Source organism: Cyrtonyx montezumae, unplaced genomic scaffold, assembly GCF_038088225.1.
Source record: "Cyrtonyx montezumae isolate F1298 unplaced genomic scaffold, pur_monq_1.0 scaffold_11, whole genome shotgun sequence".
Lineage (NCBI taxonomy): Eukaryota > Metazoa > Chordata > Aves > Galliformes > Odontophoridae > Cyrtonyx > Cyrtonyx montezumae.
Window position 1 is genome coordinate 2,287,536 of NW_027071837.1, and position 16,816 is coordinate 2,304,351.

At 57.9% G+C, this 16,816-nt stretch overlaps 3 protein-coding genes across 4 annotated transcripts; 2 read left to right on the forward strand and 1 right to left on the reverse strand.

The window, feature by feature from the left end:
- The first annotated feature begins 4,537 nt into the window (after positions 1–4,537).
- SLC7A3 (solute carrier family 7 member 3) lies at positions 4,538–8,878 on the forward strand. Its single transcript, XM_065729364.1, has 11 exons — positions 4,538–4,935; positions 5,147–5,305; positions 5,374–5,554; positions 5,654–5,766; positions 6,346–6,568; positions 6,736–6,875; positions 6,955–7,057; positions 7,464–7,675; positions 8,070–8,236; positions 8,434–8,542; positions 8,672–8,878. The coding sequence occupies exons 1-11, from the start codon at positions 4,566–4,568 to the stop codon at positions 8,806–8,808; spliced, it is 1,914 nt and encodes a 637-aa protein (XP_065585436.1). The 5' UTR covers positions 4,538–4,565; the 3' UTR covers positions 8,809–8,878.
- A 1,652-nt stretch (positions 8,879–10,530) lies between these two features.
- Positions 10,531–12,043, forward strand: LOC136044207 (serine protease 23-like). 2 transcript variants are annotated; one of them, XM_065729367.1, is made up of 2 exons: positions 10,531–10,702; positions 10,802–12,043. In XM_065729367.1, the coding sequence occupies exon 2, from the start codon at positions 10,812–10,814 to the stop codon at positions 11,865–11,867; it is 1,056 nt and encodes a 351-aa protein (XP_065585439.1). In that variant the 5' UTR covers positions 10,531–10,702; positions 10,802–10,811; the 3' UTR covers positions 11,868–12,043. The 2 variants fall into 2 exon arrangements, with proteins under 2 accessions (XP_065585439.1, XP_065585438.1); XM_065729366.1 differs by having other exon boundaries at positions 10,531–12,043.
- Positions 12,044–14,027: 1,984 nt separating this feature from the next.
- LOC136044209 (nuclear cap-binding protein subunit 2) lies at positions 14,028–16,713 on the reverse strand. Its single transcript, XM_065729372.1, has 4 exons — positions 16,611–16,713; positions 16,259–16,440; positions 15,436–15,574; positions 14,028–14,779 (listed from the first exon to the last, which is right to left on the reverse strand). Exons 1-4 carry the CDS (start codon positions 16,695–16,697, stop codon positions 14,681–14,683), a joined length of 507 nt encoding a protein of 168 aa, XP_065585444.1. The 5' UTR covers positions 16,698–16,713; the 3' UTR covers positions 14,028–14,680.
- Between the last annotated feature and the right edge of the window lie 103 nt (positions 16,714–16,816).

Sequence of the window (16,816 nt, forward strand, 5' to 3'; positions counted from 1 at the left end):
GTAAGGAGTAGGCTGGGCAGAAGCCTTCGAGGTTCCAGCTTTGTGGCAAAGGGGGAGGAGCTCCTCCTGGGGGGAGCATTCAGGTCTCGGCTTCAGAGCCCGAGGCTGATCCGGACTGAGGACAGAAGGGGGCAGTGTGTGCTTAGGCTCAAACATGAAGCAGCGAGGCTGCATGGAGTTCCTTTTCCTGGAGAGGCATTCAGAAAAAGCATGAACAAATCTGCTCTGGGTCACTCACAGAGTGGGGTTTCCCAGCTGCCGCCTGGGCACTCTCTGAGCAGGGCCTGATGCTCTTCGTTTTTGTTTCCTGGACCATACTTCAGAATCGACTCCACTCCAGGAACTGGTGTGCAATAGGACCCGAGAGCTGGTGGAAAGTGGTGAGAACAAAGAGTGACTGTTTTCAGCAGGGGTTGCCATAGGAGTGGGTGAGCAGGACAGAGGCTTGGTCCCACGCAGGAATGCAGCTCTTTGCCTGCTGGGCTCAGCCTGTCTCTGGAGTTTTCTTGGCCCAGTCAGACAGGGTCCTGGGCAGCCTGATTTGGTGGGTGGCAAAACTGCCCGTGGCAGGAGGTGGGATCTGGGTGATTTTTAAGGTCCATTCCAACCCAAGCCGTTCTGTGACTCTGTGATTCCTAACTGCTAAAGGCCAGCAGAAAACAAGCTGTGATCGTGGCATAATGGGAAGAACCTGCATTTATGTATTGTGTTGTTGGATTTTTGCCTTGTGCGTGGGGTGTAAGGAGAGGGGCAGCCATTCAGGGCAGCTGGCAGCATCCTGGTGGAGAGTGCCGCTCTTGCTGCGGCTGTGCCCCCCTTGCTGGCTCACCCCTTGCACCCAAGTGGGGCCACTTCTCCCCACTGTGAGCAGCACCTGAACAGGCCAGCAGCAGCTGTGGGGCTAGAGGGGCTCAAAGGCCTTTGCTTCTCCTGTACAGCTTGTCTGTACAGCTCCATGTCCTGACTGAAGAGGGGCTGGTGGCCGTGGCAGTTACATTTCTAATGAAAACTCTTTTTACAGATAAAACTGACCAGACATGGGTGTGTGTGGAGTCCCCTTGTCTCAATGAACTGCACCCTGGCCCTGCTCCACGCTGTGGGGATGCAGCCTGTGCTGTGCAGGTAAGAGCCAGCTGTGCACTGTGGGGCTTGGGCTTCAGAGGTGGCAGGCAGTGGAGTGCCCGGGGCTGCCAGTTTCTGAGCTGGCACTGGAGCTTCCTGGCCTTTCCCTGCTGTTTACACAAGACCTCGTGCATTTTGCTGCACCTCCCTGGTGCTCAGGGCACCGTAGGCTTCTGCTCAGTGAATTTCTAAGGGACTTTTGAAAGATTCACGGCCACGTGGCTTGTATCATGGTCACTTTTATACGTCCTGACATTTTGGATGCATCCCAGTGTGCAGTCAGGAGAACCTGTGCTGGGGCTGGGACACTGCATGGGTCACTGCATCCCCTGACACCCTGCCCTTGCCAGCCTGCAGGTTGCCAGCTGTCCCAGGAGCTGGAGCATGTGAAGAAAGAGCTGGAGCGAGTGAAGGGCGAGCTAGGTACGTGGGGCTGGCTGCTCTGGGGGTGGAACAGGAGCCCTGCTGCTGCCCCAAGAGATCTGAGGGTGAGGTGTTCAGGATTGAATGCACAGTGTCTTGCCTCCTGTCCCCAGCTGAAAAGACTGCCCAGTGTGAAGCCTACTGTCAGACAATCTCCTCCTTGCAGGCTCAGCTCAGAGCAGCAGGTGTGTCCCCTTGCCAGGGTGAGCCCTCACCTCTGTGCAGATTGCAGGGGTGCTCCTGTGATCCCTTGCTGGGGTCACCAAGGGCTGCTGGGAACAAAGCTTGTGACCTGAGCGCTGGGAATGCTGCTTTTGGTCCCCAGGAATCTGCCCAGAAGATGCTGCAGAGGATGAGAATAATGTCTGGAGGAGAGACTGATGGCTTCCCCCAGCACGTGGGACAGATGGCAACGACTTGTCCATGCACCTGAGCTTCTTGGCCAGTGATTCTTACAGAGCATTTGCACAGATGGATTTTTTGTATTTAAAATAAAGGTGCCTTTTCTTGCAGTGTGTTTGCTGCCTGCTCTTCCCCACGGGGCTGGGCACAAAGGACAGGTCTACCTCAGGCTTCTGCCAGGCCGGGCTCGGGTTTGCTGCACGTGGGGAGGAGGTGAGGATGGTGATGGTGGACTGCAGCACAGCCTGGCTGCAGCTGGGCGGCCTTCCTGGACATGTCCAGGTTGGTCTGAGCAGGATGCTTGGACACGTGCAGGTGACACTGTGGCAGTGGCAGGCAGCTGCGTGGGGAGGTTTCTGCTTTAACTTTGTGCTGGAAGCGAGAAGAGCCAGTGCTTTCTGATAGCACACTTGGCTTCTGCAGCTGCTAGCAGCTTCTCCCAGTTTAGTGTTGGTTTGCGTGTAGGGCATGGGGCTCAGCTCATCCCTGTTCCTGCCTGCAGGTGAAGCACTGCCTGCAAGCCCTGCCATGCTGCTTTCTACCCGTGGTTGGTTGGCACGGGTGCCTCATCCGCCTGCATGGCGTCTGGGTGAGGCCCTGCAGAGCCCCAGGGCCGGGCCGGGCAGGTTGATGTGCTCCTGCTCCCTTCTTGACTCAGGTTGGTGGTTTTGGCCGCCCCTGTCCCTTCCTGGGGTGGCTGTGAGTCCCTTTGTCTGCTCATGGGGTGGCTGCCAAGGGATGCTCTGTTCTCTGTCTCCCACCTCCGCTCTGCTTGTGGTGTGGGGCTCTGAGGGCTGACTGGGGGCTGCTCCTGCAGGGTTTTGGATCCCTTTCTAGGCTGGAGCCGCCTGTGCTTCTGCATCGAGCTGGCTAAGCAGGCCCTGCTGCTGCCTGCCCTCCCGCAGCTCCTGCTGGGACATGTGCTTGGCCCGCTCTGCACCCCCGGGCTGGATCGGGGCCCTGCGTTGGATGAGATGAGGACGGGACACCGTGAGGACGGACGGGGGCACTATTGGAGGTGTGCGGTTGTACCTCTGGGATCAGGTGAGTCCCAGCGTGGTCAGCCCAGTGCTGTGGACCGGGCATTTCCCCACAGCGCTGTGCCGGGGATACCCCGCTGCAGCCCCCACGGAGCCGCTGCCCACGTACCGCGTGGCCGTGCCACGTGGCGGCAGCCCGGGGGGGGGGGGGGAGGAAACACGGCAGTGAGGCTGCACGGGGCTCCTGTGCGTGCACCGTGAGTTCGTTTTCTTTTTTTGCGGGAGCAGCCGGGATGGGGGGGGGGGAGGAGAAGTTGGGGGGGGGATGGGGGGGGGGGGGGAGGGGGCACAGTTCATTCATACCTCAGCGCCGTGCGGGGGGTTGGGGGGGGACTGGCTGCCTCCTGTCGGCACTGCACGCCAGTGCATCAGGAGATTTCCGGGGTGCGTGGGGGGAGGCGGGGTTGCTGGGTGCCTGACGCCGGGCCCCGCTGTAAGGACAAAGCGCAGTCCTCCTGTGCCGCCTGTTGCCGTCCGTTTCTCCGCTGTGGCGGCAGTGGAGCACCGTGGGCTCGGCCGGGGATCCGCTGTGGTCGTCGGGCCGCGCTGTGCCCCTCGGTGTCACCCCCCATCTTCCCTCGATCCGCCGCTCTGGGGGTAAGGGGCAGCGCTGCGGCTCGGCTCGGCGCGCTCGCACTCCGCGGGCGGAACCGCTCTGCCCTCCAACGCTGTGTGCGGCGGAACCGAACCGAACCGTGCAGGTGAGCGGCTGCGGGTGCGCGGCGTTCACCGGACGCAACCGGTGCCGCCCTGCGGGGGGAGGCGGGGCTGCTCCGGGATGCGGTACCGCTGTCGGTGTCGGTTCCCGCCGGGGTCGCGGTTCCGCGCGGTTCCGCGTTTCCCGCGCCGCTCCTTCCCGCGCTTTCTGTGCGCTCAGGGACGCGGAGGTTCCGTGCGCACTGCGCGGGAACTGCGCGGGGAGCGGAGCCCTCCGCCGCTGCTCAGCGCTGCTGGGCGCTGCCGGGGATGGGCCGAGCAGCGCTGGCACTCGGGCACGGCCCCGAGCCCTCCTTCCATCGCCCGTTCCCCGTGGGCTGCTCGCGATGCGGAGCGTTTTGGGGGACGGCGGTGAGCGGCCGCGGGGCGTGGGCTGCGCTGCGTGTCCGGCCGCGTGTCCGCACGTGGTGTGCTGAGAGCTGCACGGAGCCCAGCAGCACCTTCCAGCAGCCGAGCCCGTGTCGGGGGGTGAACGTGTCGGCGTGACTCAGCCCGGCGTGCCTCGTCTCCCCTCCGTGGCTCTGCGCACACCCACGCTCCTCACCACGCTGTGCCAGCGCTCAAGTTCGGGCCGAGGAATGCGTGTGTGCCAAACGTGGGGCGTTGCTCTGGGACGTGCTCGGGGCTGGGACCACACAGTGTTTGCTTAAGGAGCCCATTCGGTGCTGCGGGCTCGCTGGGTTTGTCTGCAGCTCCATTTCCTGCTGCCGGGGCTGTGCAGGTGGGTGTGCGGCCCCGCACCGCCGCTCTCCATCCCAGTACTGTGCTGGGGAACGAGGGAATGCTGCTCCAGCGAGTTTCACGCCGCCGTACTGACTTCTCTTTCAGGGTTTTTGAGCAACTGAGCAGCGAGAGGACAAAATGTTCGGGGGAAAAATGAGCAGCCTTGGGAAGAAGCTGATCCGCCGGCGCGTGGTGGATCTGAGCTCCGAGGAGACGCGCTTTGCTCGCTGCCTCTCCACGCTGGACCTCATCGCCCTGGGGGTGGGCAGTACGCTGGGTGCGGGTGTGTACGTGCTGACCGGGGAAGTGGCCAAGGACACAGCGGGACCCTCCATCGTCCTCTGCTTCCTGGTGGCCGCGCTGTCATCGATACTCGCCGGGCTGTGCTACGCGGAGTTTGGGGCCCGTGTCCCCAAGACTGGCTCTGCCTACCTCTACAGCTACGTCACGGTTGGTGAGATCTGGGCTTTCACCACCGGCTGGAACCTCATCCTGTCCTACGTGATAGGTATGTGGCTCTGTTGGATGGGGCTGGAAAGTGTGGGGCCAGCATGTGTCCCGGCGAGCAGCACTATGGTGGGGCGCGGGAGCTGGGTGTGGGCTGGGTGCTTTGGGGATCCACAGTGCTGCGTGACGGGGTGTGTGCTGCTCTGCCCTGGCTTGTCTCAGCGCTGCCACGTGCAGGGCTCGTCCTGATAAGCAGCTTTGCTGTTGGCCAGGCACAGCCAGCGTGGCCCGAGCGTGGAGCGCGGCGTTCGACAACATCATCGGCAACCAAATCTCCACCTTCTTCATGAACAAGACCACGCTGCACCTGCCGGGGGTGCTGGCCGAGCGCCCGGACTTCTTCGCGTTGATCCTGATCGCGCTGCTCACCGGTGAGTGTGTCGGAGCGGCACCGCGGCCACGCGGTGTGGGTGCAGTCTGTTCACCCCATGATCCCCAGCACTGCTGACCTTCGGCGTCAGCGAGTCCGCCCTGGTGAACAAAATCTTCACGGCCGTGAACCTGCTGGTGCTGGCCTTCGTCTTCATCGCCGGCTGCATCAAGGGGGACATCAAGAACTGGCAGCTCACGGAGGAGGACTACATCAACCTCACACAGTCCCGTGAGCCAGAGGAGGTCAGGTGAGGGCAACGAGCGTGCCACGGTGGGGTCTGGGGAGCGGTATGTGGCGCAGGGCTGTGTGTGTTGGATGGTGCTGCAGCTGCTGTCCCTTCTTCCAGAATAAAAGCCTTCGGCTCCGGCGGGTTTGTCCCCTTTAAGCTGGAAGGGATCCTGATGGGCGCTGCCACGTGTTTCTACGCCTTTGTGGGTTTTGACTGCATCGCCACCACAGGTAGAGAATGCCCGGAGCGGGGCAGCTGATGGAGCTGCTGTGGGATCAGCCCATCCCCAGCTGTGCTGCACAAAGGGTCTCGACCATGCCATCAAAGGCTCCCCGCGAGGTGTGGTGAGAGCAGGGCTGCAGGGAGCCTTCCAGCTGCAGAGCTGAGCGCTGGGAATTGCTGCTGCTTCTGCTTATTTCCTGGCCTCAAGCAATATTAGATTTCTTTTTTTTTTTTTTAATGTTGGTTCTGCGTGAACTTAGTTGCTCTGGTGCGCAGAGAGCCCTCTTCATTTCCTCTCCTTCCCCCAGGACTCAGCTCAGCAGGTTGCTGGTACAGGCTGTTCTGCACGGCCTCTGTGCCTCCCTGCTGCCTCCTCTGCTGGCTGCAGAGCCCCCGGAGGGGAGCACAGCACTGTGGGGAGCAAAGGCTCAGGGCAGAGGGCACTGTGGGTGCATTGCTGCATCGCTGCACCCGTGCTTATGCAGAGAGCTGGATTTACCAGGAGCTGGAGCTGCAGGCTGGGGTCTGGGGCTGGGCACAGCTGTAAGGATGAATGGGGATGGACTCTGCCTCTTTCCTCCTCACAGGGGAGGAAGCCAGGAACCCGCAGCGCTCCATCCCTATTGGCATCATCGTGTCCCTCCTCATCTGCTTTGTGGCTTATTTCGGGGTCTCCGCGGCCCTCACGCTGATGGTGCCCTATTTCCTGCTGAACAAGAAGAGCCCGCTGCCCGAGGCTTTCAAGGCGGTGGGCTGGGAGCCCGCCCGCTACGCCGTTGCCATCGGCTCGCTCTGTGCACTCTCCACCAGGTAGGACTGACCCCTGTTTGTGGTGTTGCCTGGCCCAGCACAGGGCTGGGGATACCTGTCCCACTTTGCCCTGTGTTTCTTCAGTCCTTTCCCTGGCACAAAGCGGTCCCTTCCCTCCCTGGCTGCTGGCCCCCTGGCCAGCCCTGAGCTGTTTCTCCCCACGGCAGCTTGCTGGGCTCCATGTTTCCCATGCCACGTGTGATCTACGCCATGGCAGAGGATGGGCTGCTCTTCAAGTTCCTCTCCAAGATCAACAGCCGCACAAAGACTCCTCTCTCGGCCACCATCACCTCAGGGCTGCTCGCAGGTAATGCTCCTGGTGGCCATCTTACGCTCGATCACCCCACAGCCCAGGGCTGTGCTCATGCTTTCTGTCCTCGTTGCAGCGGTGTTGGCCTTCCTGCTTGACCTGAAAGACCTGGTGGACCTCATGTCGATCGGCACGCTGCTGGCTTACTCCCTGGTCGCCGTGTGTGTGCTCATCCTCCGGTGGGTGCCACCTCCTGTGCCAAGTGTCCCTTCTCCATGATCCCTTGGGTGGATGCACCTTGCAGACAGCTCAAGCCATGAGATGAAGGCTACTTGGGGCCTCCAGGCACATTGTAGAATCATTAAGGCTAGAAGAGAACACTAAGATCCCCAAGTCCGACCCCAGAGCGCCCCATCATGGCCATAACCACGTCCATCAGTGCCACATCTCCAAGCTTCTGGAGCATCTCCAGGGATGGTGCCACCACTGCTCCCTGGGCAGCGGTGCCATCCATGAGACTGCTGCCTCCTGGCATGGGGCTGGAGGAGCAGGAGGGTCTGATGGGTGCTATTGTATCCCTGGGCTGGGAATGTCCTCGGACTGCACTGCAGTTTGTGCAGCACTGAGCAGGCGTGCTGTGCACAGGTACCAGTCCGGGCAGCTGAACTCCCCGAAGGCCGTGGAGATGCTGGAGCTGAATGGGAATGAAGAGGAGAGAGTCGTCATGAACCCAAACATCACTGCCACGGGCACCAAACAGAAGGAGACGCTGTCCCTTACAGCACTCTTCAATCCATCTGCAGACACTCCCACGGCGCTCTCAGGGCGCATCGTCTACGTCTGCGTCTCGATCATGGGTGAGTGAGTGGGAGGCAGTGGCTCCTGCATGTCCTGCCACATCGCTGGCTCGTTGCTGTGCCAGGGGCTGGGCCGTGTTGGTCCCTGCAGACCTGGGGAGCTTTGATTGATGCATCAGTGGTTTCATTGTGCAGGCAGAGCGGGACAGCCCAGCAAGGTCTGGGGAAGTGCCAGAACTGGGTTTGGGGCCAGATGAGCGCAGGCTTCCCTCTGCTTGCCAGGCTGGGGAGCTCCTCCTGGCAGAGTGCTTCCCTGAGAACTTGGGGTGGGTGTTGGAGGACCTGTGTGTGACCAGGAGGAGGGGGTGGCTCACCCCAGCACCCCACAGGGTGCAAGGGAGGTGAGGTCTGTGCAGCTGCGTGCTGTGCAGTGGTGATGGGTCCTCTCTTGTAGCTGTGCTGGTCACAGTCATCTGTGTGGTGCTGACCGTCAAAGTGAAGGCGCTGAAGGAGGCCAGTGTGGCCTGGATCTTGGTCCTGGTGCTGCTCCTCGTGGCTCTGCTCATCCCCACCATCATCATTTGGAGGCAGCCACAGAGCAATGTGCGGCTGAACTTCAAGGTGAGTGCGGCCTCCAAGAGCTCTGAACCCAAGCCTGGTGCAGGATCTGCTGCACATTCACCATCCAGGAATGTCCAGAGCCCAGAGACAGCTCTAAGGCACAGCCCCAGCACTGGAAGCACCCAAGTGGTGGAGCATTCTCGTGCCCAGCCAGGTCCCTTGGGAGTGACTGAAGTGGCACCTCTTGTCCCTCACAGGTACCTTTCCTCCCCCTCCTGCCGCTCTGCAGCATCTTTGTTAACATCCTGCTGATGGTGCAGCTGAGTACTGGCACCTGGGTGCGCTTTGCCATCTGGATGGCTGTGGGTAGGTGTCCCAGAGGGGAGTGCAGTGCCCTGAGCCTTGCGGGTATCTCATTGCTCCAGCTCCTGCCTGTCAGTGGCCTGGGGAGCCCGTCTGGCTGCCATGTGTCTCATGGCAGGAACTCTCTCGCAGGTTTTGCGATATACTTCGGCTACGGCATCCGGAACAGCGTGGAAGGGAAAAATGCGAAAGAGCTTCGAGGTGCTCTGACTGAAAACCCTCTACACCACCCCGGGATGGAGCTCAGCCCTGGGCCTGCTGCGATTTGAGAGAGCTGGTGGTTGCGATCAACATCAGTATTTGGAGGACTGTCAGTGTTGGGACCACAGCCTGCTCAGCACAGCCATCCCATGGGGCCTGAGTCCACAGTCATGCTCAGATGCCCTTTCCCCTCGCTGAGCAGCGGTCGTGGGGAGGAGACCCCGGGCCTGGGGCTGCTCCCTGCGCCTGCACCCCGCCGAGGGGCAGTGACATCGGTACGACCCTTCCAGTGTGAAAGCTGCTGTCACATCCTGCTTGTCCTCCATGTGATGGTATTGCTGTATTCGTGTCAATGCAGTCACAACGGAGTTTGGGATCACCTCATCCTGGTACTGCCCGGTGCCCCACAGCAGCACAGGGCTCAGCGCCCACGGCCCCGATCCATCCACGCGCTGAGCCCCGCGCTGCCAGGCCCGTGTCACTTGGTGTGAGCCTCACACTCAGCTGCTTGTGATGATGTCTGCAGTGTAGACAACTGTCCAACCTCGTATGCCTTGGTACAATTGGAATTTCAGTGTCAATTTTTATACTTATTGGTCTAAATGGTTGTGTTGTTTTTTAACTGCTTGGCTCTGTGGGTCCAGCTGCGTCTCGCTTCAGTGTCTGTGTCCTGCAGCCCGAGCTGGGCTGGAGCCACACTCCTCCATGCCTGCCTGGGGACAGTCCTTCCCTGTGTCCCTTGCTCCTCATGAGATGGGGAGCAGTGCTGTGGGGTCCTCAGCCCTGGTACCGGGGCGTGGGACAGCAGCGTGCTGGGCCCTGTGCCACATGGCAGTGTGTCATCGTGTCCCAGTGCTGCAGTAAAAGACCTCAGAAATAGCCCCTGGGGCTCCTGCAGGGCCTGCGGGGGAGGCACAGCCAGGAACTGGGCCACCATCCCTGGGAGAAGACTGCTTCCCAGACTCCGGCCTGGTCTCAATCAGCCCTGACATTATTTTGTGAAATAAACTAATTTAGGGCAGATGGATCTGACGTGGGTTTCGCATCTCTTCGTTTCCTGGCAGCGGAGCGGGGTCAGCGCTCGGCCAGCAGGGAAGGCCCCATGGCTCAGCCCCATGGCTCAGCCCCATGGATCAGCCCTGCTGCATGGGGCTCTGCAGGGAGGAACGGGGCTGCCACCCCACTGCACCCCACGTCCTCGTGCCCCACGTCCCTGTGCAGGCCCGTGAGCAATGCTGTGCCAGCCCCAGGGCAGTGTGAAACAGCCTTCCACCTCCTTATCCAGCCAGCAGATCAGATCGCTGGGGAGGCAAGCTGTAGGCTCCAGGGAAATGTCTGTGCCGCTCCCACTGCTTTAACCGCTGCCTTGCCGGGTGAGATGCTTCCACAGGGACGTGGAGGGGAGCTGGGGAGACGCTCCTTTTGGGGTGAAGGGATGAACCTCAGCTCCTTAATGCCAGGGACACCGGTGCGGGCTTCCCCAGAGCACAGCACTGCTGGATGAGCCCTGGGGGAGCAGTGGATGGGAAGTCTGGGATGAGGCCCAGCTGCAGCACGAGGGGTTGGGGTGCGGAGAGGAGAGCTCGTGGCTCTTGGCCTCCCTGCGTGGCTCCACCCCCACTCCCCTGCGACTTTCATAACCCTGCATGCTGCCACGTGTCCGCACAGACCCCGGCTGCCTTGGGGGACACAGGGCTTGTCCTGCTCTCCAGCTGATCTGCCCATCTCAGTACGGGCAGGATGGGAGCGGAGGGCTGAGCGGTGCAGGGAGCTGGGGCTGCAGAACCTGGCGTGATGAGGAACCTCATCCACTCGTGGTATTGCTGCGATACTCCTGCAGCACCGCCGGGCACTGCCATCCAAAAGAGCTGCAGGAGATCAAAGGCTGGGGTAGATTTCTATCATCTCTAGTTAGTCACACAGCTCCAGGCAGCAGCCGAAGCACGCGCGACCCAGCAGCTGGTGAGGGCCCACGTGCATGCGATAATCCCCGAGCCCTGAGCCGCAGCAGGTGGCTGGCTCTAATCGGGCAGGCTTAATGCTCTTGCTTTGCCTTTGCAGGTCTGGAAAGATGACTCGCTGCCAGGTGGTCGCCATCCTCCTGCTTTCCTTCCTTCCCAGCACTGCAGCTGGGAGCCAGCTTCCCACCCTTGTTCCCCGGTCCACGCTGCAGCTGGGCAGAGCGCGGTTCTCGGCACGGCCCGTGCTGGAGCTGGCTACGCGCTGCGACGAGGCGTGTGTCCGACGGGAGGCTGCCCTGCTCCCCCAGGACTTCCAGGAGTACCTCTTCTACGAGACGCTGTACGCCAACGGCACCCGCACCCTCACGACCATGGAGCTGAGCCCCGGAGGGGGCAGCACGGAGAGGAGGCGGCCGAGGAGGCGTGAGCGGCGCAAGCGGCAGATCTATGGCACGGACGGGCGCTTTTCCATCAGCGGGAACCACTTCCTGATGGACTACCCCTTCTCCACCACAGTCAAGATCTCCACGGGGTGCACGGGGGTGCTGGTGTCCTCACGGCACGTCCTCACGGCTGCCCACTGCGTCCACGACGGCCAAGACTATGTGAAGGGGGCCAGGAAGATCAAGGTGGGCTTCCTGACGCCAGCCAACGGCACGGGGAAGCCGGTGATGCGCTGGGCTCGTGTGCGGCGCACGCAGGTGCCCAAGGGTTGGATGCAGAGCCCCAACTCGCTCAGCATGGACTATGATTACGCCCTTCTGGAGCTGCGCAGACCACACCGGCGCCCGCACATGGAGCTGACGGCGGCTCCGGCAGCGGAGGAGATGGCCGGGAAGAGGATTCACTTCTCAGGGTTTGACAGTGACCGGCCCGGGGTGCTGGTCTACCGCTTCTGTGGGGTGGAGGAGGAGACGGCGCACCTCATCTACCAGCACTGCGATGCCAGGCCTGGCGCATCCGGCTCTGGGGTGTACGGCAAGGTGTGGGATCCCCTGCGCCACAAGTGGGAGAGGAAAGTGATCGGTGTCTTCTCCGGGCATCAGTGGCTGGAAGTGGGGGGGGAGCAGCACGACTACAACGTTGCTGTTCGCCTGACTGCTCCCAAATTCGCTCAGATTTGTTACTGGATCAAAGGGGACTATAAAAGCTGCCAGAATGAATGAGGACTGGAGCCTTCCTCCTCCCCTCCCCAGTGCAGACGGCTCTGAGTGTGGTGTTCCTGAGTGGGTGCAAGGCTGAGGAGTGTGAGGTGGAGCATCACCCGTCAAAACTGCCCCACTGCTAAACTTCATTCTGTCCTGCAGTAGTAGGGTCTCTGCAAAGCACACGGGATCCAGTGGAGAGATTCAGCTAAGCCTGAAGAGCACATAAGCTCCTTCAATGAACTCAGCATCAGAGTTCCTTGCTAAAAGAGCCAGCTCTGGTGGCTGCTACCTGCAGCAGGTTACCTGCTAGCAGCTCTGAGAGGCAGCTCTTGCTGCCCAGCTCCACTGCTTCCATTGGCTCACCTCAGGTGTCTCAGTTTGTTGGCTGTGCTGCCCTGCTCGGCACTGCCCCAGTTCTGTGAGGACAAAGGATTTTTTCTTCTAATGGTGCCTTTGTGTGCCTGATGAAAGATGCCTGAAAGGCAACCCTGGAGCCTGAGGCTTGTGGGCACAGTGCTCCAGCAAGGAGCACAGCCCGGGTCTTTGATCACAGTCCTGGCAAGGGTGGCTCTTCTGACTGCTGCAGCACAATGCCGTGTAGGTACCTACATGCTGCAGCACAGGCTTAGAGCTGGGATTGCCTACTTACTTGTAAACCTTCTCATCTCTCTTTGGTTCTCTATGGGATGGGTGGCTTTAGAAGGAGGGATTTACTGCAGCTGTAGTGTTTGGGATGGGTTATTTTAAGCAAATACACGTATTTGAATAAAGGTCAGCACAAATCTCTTTGCAAATGTTATGCTGAAAGGGGAACGGTGCACAGCTTGCCAGCACTGGTTTGGGACCTGCTGAAGGAGGGAAGTTCTCTGCCTCCAGGCTGAAATGAGCAGGACAGGCAGACATGTAGAGAAGAAATTGCAGTATCCCAAAAATTAGGGACATGCCTGCCACAGTCATCAGACAGCCCAGGCACTCCACTGAGCACAATGCTACATGTTCTGTCACATACATAGGAATGATATGACCAACAGGCCTTATCAGGAGCAAACTGGGAGCCTGCCTTGCTTCCCTGCCTCACATACATGAGATTCTGTTGCTAATGGAAGTCTCACAGCAGATTTCCCTGTCTTTCTCACATTTTCCCTTCTGCTAGCTGTTTGCCCAAGCAGTTTACCTTTGCAATCCATATTCCCCTGAAGGATCTCATGTGATGCTGCTTTGCCAGGCTGGGCAATCTACTTAGACATCTCCCTTTTATTTCAACATCCAGCTCCTTCTCACTGCATCTCAGGGGCAGCCTGTTATCACAGGCTTGTCATCTGTGTCATTTCTTCAGCCAGGTGAGGTCTAAACACGCAGCTCCCTCAAGACTTGTGACAGCTGTCAGAATGCAGCAACCTGACTTGCAAAACAAGCAAGCAGGAGACATTTCAAGACATCAATGCTACATCCCATCCAGCTCAGCTGTAACGTGAGAGTTAAAATAATTCAAATTGTATGCCTGGACTACACATGGGTGTGCAGTAGAACAGTATGTATTATCTTGGATGAGACAGTGCAGGAAATACCACGATTACACATTACTGGACAAGGAGCAGCTGCTATTATTTACATCATACTAAACCAAGTTAGTCAGAACTTAACTTGTCCAATGAAATCACCAGTCATGGCTGGGAAGTTTTTGGGGACAGACCAGAGGGGATTTTAATCTTCTCTGTTCCCTTGTTTGGACCTTAGGAAAAATTTAAGAGTATGAGCCATGCTTTTCTTAAATGGGGAAGAAAGCCTATTGTGAATGCAGGGAAGGGAGTTTCTGTTTCCTTCTTCTCTTAAATGCACATTACACTTTTGTATTGCTTCACACATGCCTGACGTTGTGGAACAAGTGTTAAGATCACAAGTTTTCCCGGAATCTGTTGGTATGAAACATAGGGACTTCTTATTCAGAGCATCTGTACACTTTAAAGGTAATTTCCTTCTGATATCAGCCATCAGCTATTGCAAAGCAGAAGAGGAAAAGCCAGTAGTAAGAGGGGAAGCTAGCAGCAGTACACCAAGACTTTAGTGTGCCCTCCATCTTAGTGTCTGCAAGTACCAGCAGCTTTAAAATACCATCAGGAAATGTTCCCCACGGCTCTTGTCATAGAGCCAGAGGTTTGATGCACAGATTGCAACAGGTACAGGACTCACTGTTTATTTAAAAAAATTGAAAGAAACTTTTAAACAAAATCATGCCGAACAGTGAGGATCTGAAAAAGCAGGCAGCACTGGGGCACCATAAAGAGAAAGGCTCTGCAGGCCCTGACCAACTCAAGGGCTAGGTGTACAGGCAAGCACCTCCAAGTGGACAGCGAGACCTCGCTCAGCTTCTCTCATCCAAACAGTGAAACTGCTCTGTAAGCAGACGAGCTTGTAAATCAGAACTCTGAAACTTCTGTGCATCTAAACAGGGCGTCCGGGCACCCAGAGGTCTCCAACAGTGGCACAGCTCACAGAGTTCTATCTGAGAGCAACCACAGCTGCAATCATGGCTTGGAAGAAGCCAACTGCTTAGCTGTAATGCAAAGAGTACATCCTAACGTGACATGCTGCATTTCTTCTTACCAGAATCCTGCAGAGTTGTCAAATTGTTTCCCTTGTTGCCCTGTATCAGCACAGAACATCCTCTCTAACCCAGAAGAAAGGGGGAATGAACGCATGTAAATCCACAGTCTAAGGAGGGTCACCTTTTGCTGGAACTTGGATCTCACTCCCTACCCCAATCCAAAACGCAAGAACATGGCTAGCTCAAGAAGAACAGAGCCCTCTATGAGCCAGAACTCGTGAGGCAATTAATAGACTGCAGGCTGTTGATTTGCCTTCTGCATCTGTATAATCTTGCCAAAACCGCCTCTTCCCACATCGTAGTCTGTCCGGTATTCATCTCGCACCTGGGGCAAGGCAGTAACAGGAATTAGCACCACACCAGGCTTCAGAATCATCACCATTTCCTTGCTCAGTAGGTTGATAAATGCAGTTCAGGTGAGAAGTACTTTGGCTCAATTTGAAATCTCTTCAAATAATCCACCAAACAGACAGTGCAAGTGACAAACGAAGATATATATCTGCTGCCTGAAGACTTTTTAGAGAGGAAGCAAAGATGACCCCAAACTATTGTGACTCAGCTTTGTCACCCAGCTTCTAACTTTCTGAATAGCTAAGCTTGGCCTCCACAGCATTTCTCCCTTCCCCAACCCTCCAGAAAACTGCAAAGTAAATTTAGCTTCTCACAGAGCAAACTGATGGATCGTGAGATTGATCTAGAAGCTGTGCTCCCTCTCCGCTCAAATTTTGCATCACTTAAAAGAGTGCTAGCCTGAAACAGGGAAAATTCTGCTCGTATTGTCAGGAATTTTGGACCCTGTCCAGCAGTAGCTGTAGTCATACTTCCAGCTCTTAATACCAAGGTAGCACTAGTTACCAAAATCACCTAAAGTTCGTAGATGGTAAGGAGCCAGTAATAATTTGTTCTGCATGAGACAAAATGAGCAAAACAGCACTGCCCTACGGGGAGTGTATTCAAGGTCTGAGATGGTATTGCCTTTACCTGTCCACCAGTCTTTCCTCTTCCATACTGCCGCCCCTCCTTGAATCCTGCATCCCAGTCTGTCCGAACGATGCGGTCATCGAGCCGCGTGCCATTGATAAATCGCATCGCGTGCTCAGCATCTGCTCTCGTGTAATACCTGAAACACACTATAAGGAAAACTAAACACGCTATTTTGCTGGCTGCAGGGGAAAAAAAACCCACGAAAACACACCATCTTGTATGTAAGAAACGGAAGAGCCTTCCCTGCCTTCTACTTTTCTACTTTTTCTGCTCTTCTGTGAGATCAAAAAGCTGCACTCATACAAACCCAAGCTGAAAACATCTCCCTCTCCCTCCTCAGGTTCTGAACTGTAATGTTAGTACCTGTACAGACAAGAAATAGCTTTGGATCACTTATTTCACAAATAGATAAAACTAATTGTTAAAACCTTATTAAGGGGAAGAAATCTGATGCCTTTCTATGCTGTGTTAAACTCAACTGAATTTGAACAGCCGGCGCCGGCCTCACAGGAGAGCTCTGCAGAGACAGCTCACAGCTCAACGTGTGCGAGCGCACACCCCGTGCCTGGGAACAGTGCCATGGATCACACTGCTGGTTCTGCAGGTGTGAAGCTGAGGTGTGAACATGAACACGTGCCCTCCACTTGGGCCACGCAAAGGCTCAGCATTCATGGGTGACTTTCACCCACAGCAACGCAGTACAGTTTGGGAGGTGGTGGAATGCAGGCAGCAATGGGCCTGGTAGGAAGCCCTGCGAATTTCACTCCTTTTGGGGTTTCTGACAGTTGAGCTCATTGCAAATAGGGATCAGAAAGGATACTCCACAAAGCAGAAGCCACAGGGTGTTTTCTTGATCTTGTCCAGCCCCATGACGATTCTCTTTACATCGCCGCACTTGGAGAAGAGTTCCTGGATCTGCTCTTCGGTGGTGTAGAAGGACAGGTTGCCCACGTAGAGCGTAGAGGAGATCTTCAGGAACTTCTCCTGCAGCTTTTTGCTCCCCTGAGGGCACAGCCGAGCACAGGGCGGGGTCACACCCCAGCAGGGTCACATCCCTGTAGCCCCGCTCCCAGCGGTGCCCTCACGGCCCTGCCCCCTCAGCAGCCCCCGGCCCTGCCAGGCCCTGCCAGGCCCTGCCGCCTCAGGCCCCGCCACCCCCGGCCCCCTCGCACCCGGAAGTGCTGGTCTCGGTAACGGCTGATCTCGCAGTAGGAGTCACTGTTGAGCCCGCTTAGCGTGGTGTGAAGCAACCCCGACATCTCGCCCGCGCCCGGCAGGGGCCTGCTCCCGGGATCCTTCCAGAACCGGCGCGGCGCCCACAGCACAGCGGACTGACGAGCGGGCAGGCCAACCGCCGCTCCTCCTGATTGGCCGAGCG

What these genes read in the sequence shown, in the direction of transcription:
- SLC7A3 (XM_065729364.1), top strand. Translation starts at nt 4,566, where the DNA reads ATGTTCGGGGGAAAAATGAGCAGCCTTGGGAAGAAGCTGATCCGCCGG. An exon ending in CATCCTGTCCTACGTGATAG is followed by an intron (nt 4,936 to 5,146) that starts GTATGTGGCTCT and finishes GCTGTTGGCCAG; the next exon opens with GCACAGCCAGCGTGGCCCGA. An exon ending in TGCCATCTGGATGGCTGTGG is followed by an intron (nt 8,543 to 8,671) that starts GTAGGTGTCCCA and finishes ACTCTCTCGCAG; the next exon opens with GTTTTGCGATATACTTCGGC.
- LOC136044209 (XM_065729372.1), bottom strand. Translation starts at nt 16,697, where the DNA reads ATGTCGGGGTTGCTTCACACCACGCTAAGCGGGCTCAACAGTGACTCC. An exon ending in TGTGGCTTCTGCTTTGTGGA is followed by an intron (nt 15,575 to 16,258) that starts GTATCCTTTCTG and finishes AGTGTGTTTCAG; the next exon opens with GTATTACACGAGAGCAGATG. An exon ending in GAGGAAAGACTGGTGGACAG is followed by an intron (nt 14,780 to 15,435) that starts GTAAAGGCAATA and finishes GCCTTGCCCCAG; the next exon opens with GTGCGAGATGAATACCGGAC.
- LOC136044207 (XM_065729366.1), top strand. Translation starts at nt 10,779, where the DNA reads ATGCTCTTGCTTTGCCTTTGCAGGTCTGGAAAGATGACTCGCTGCCAG.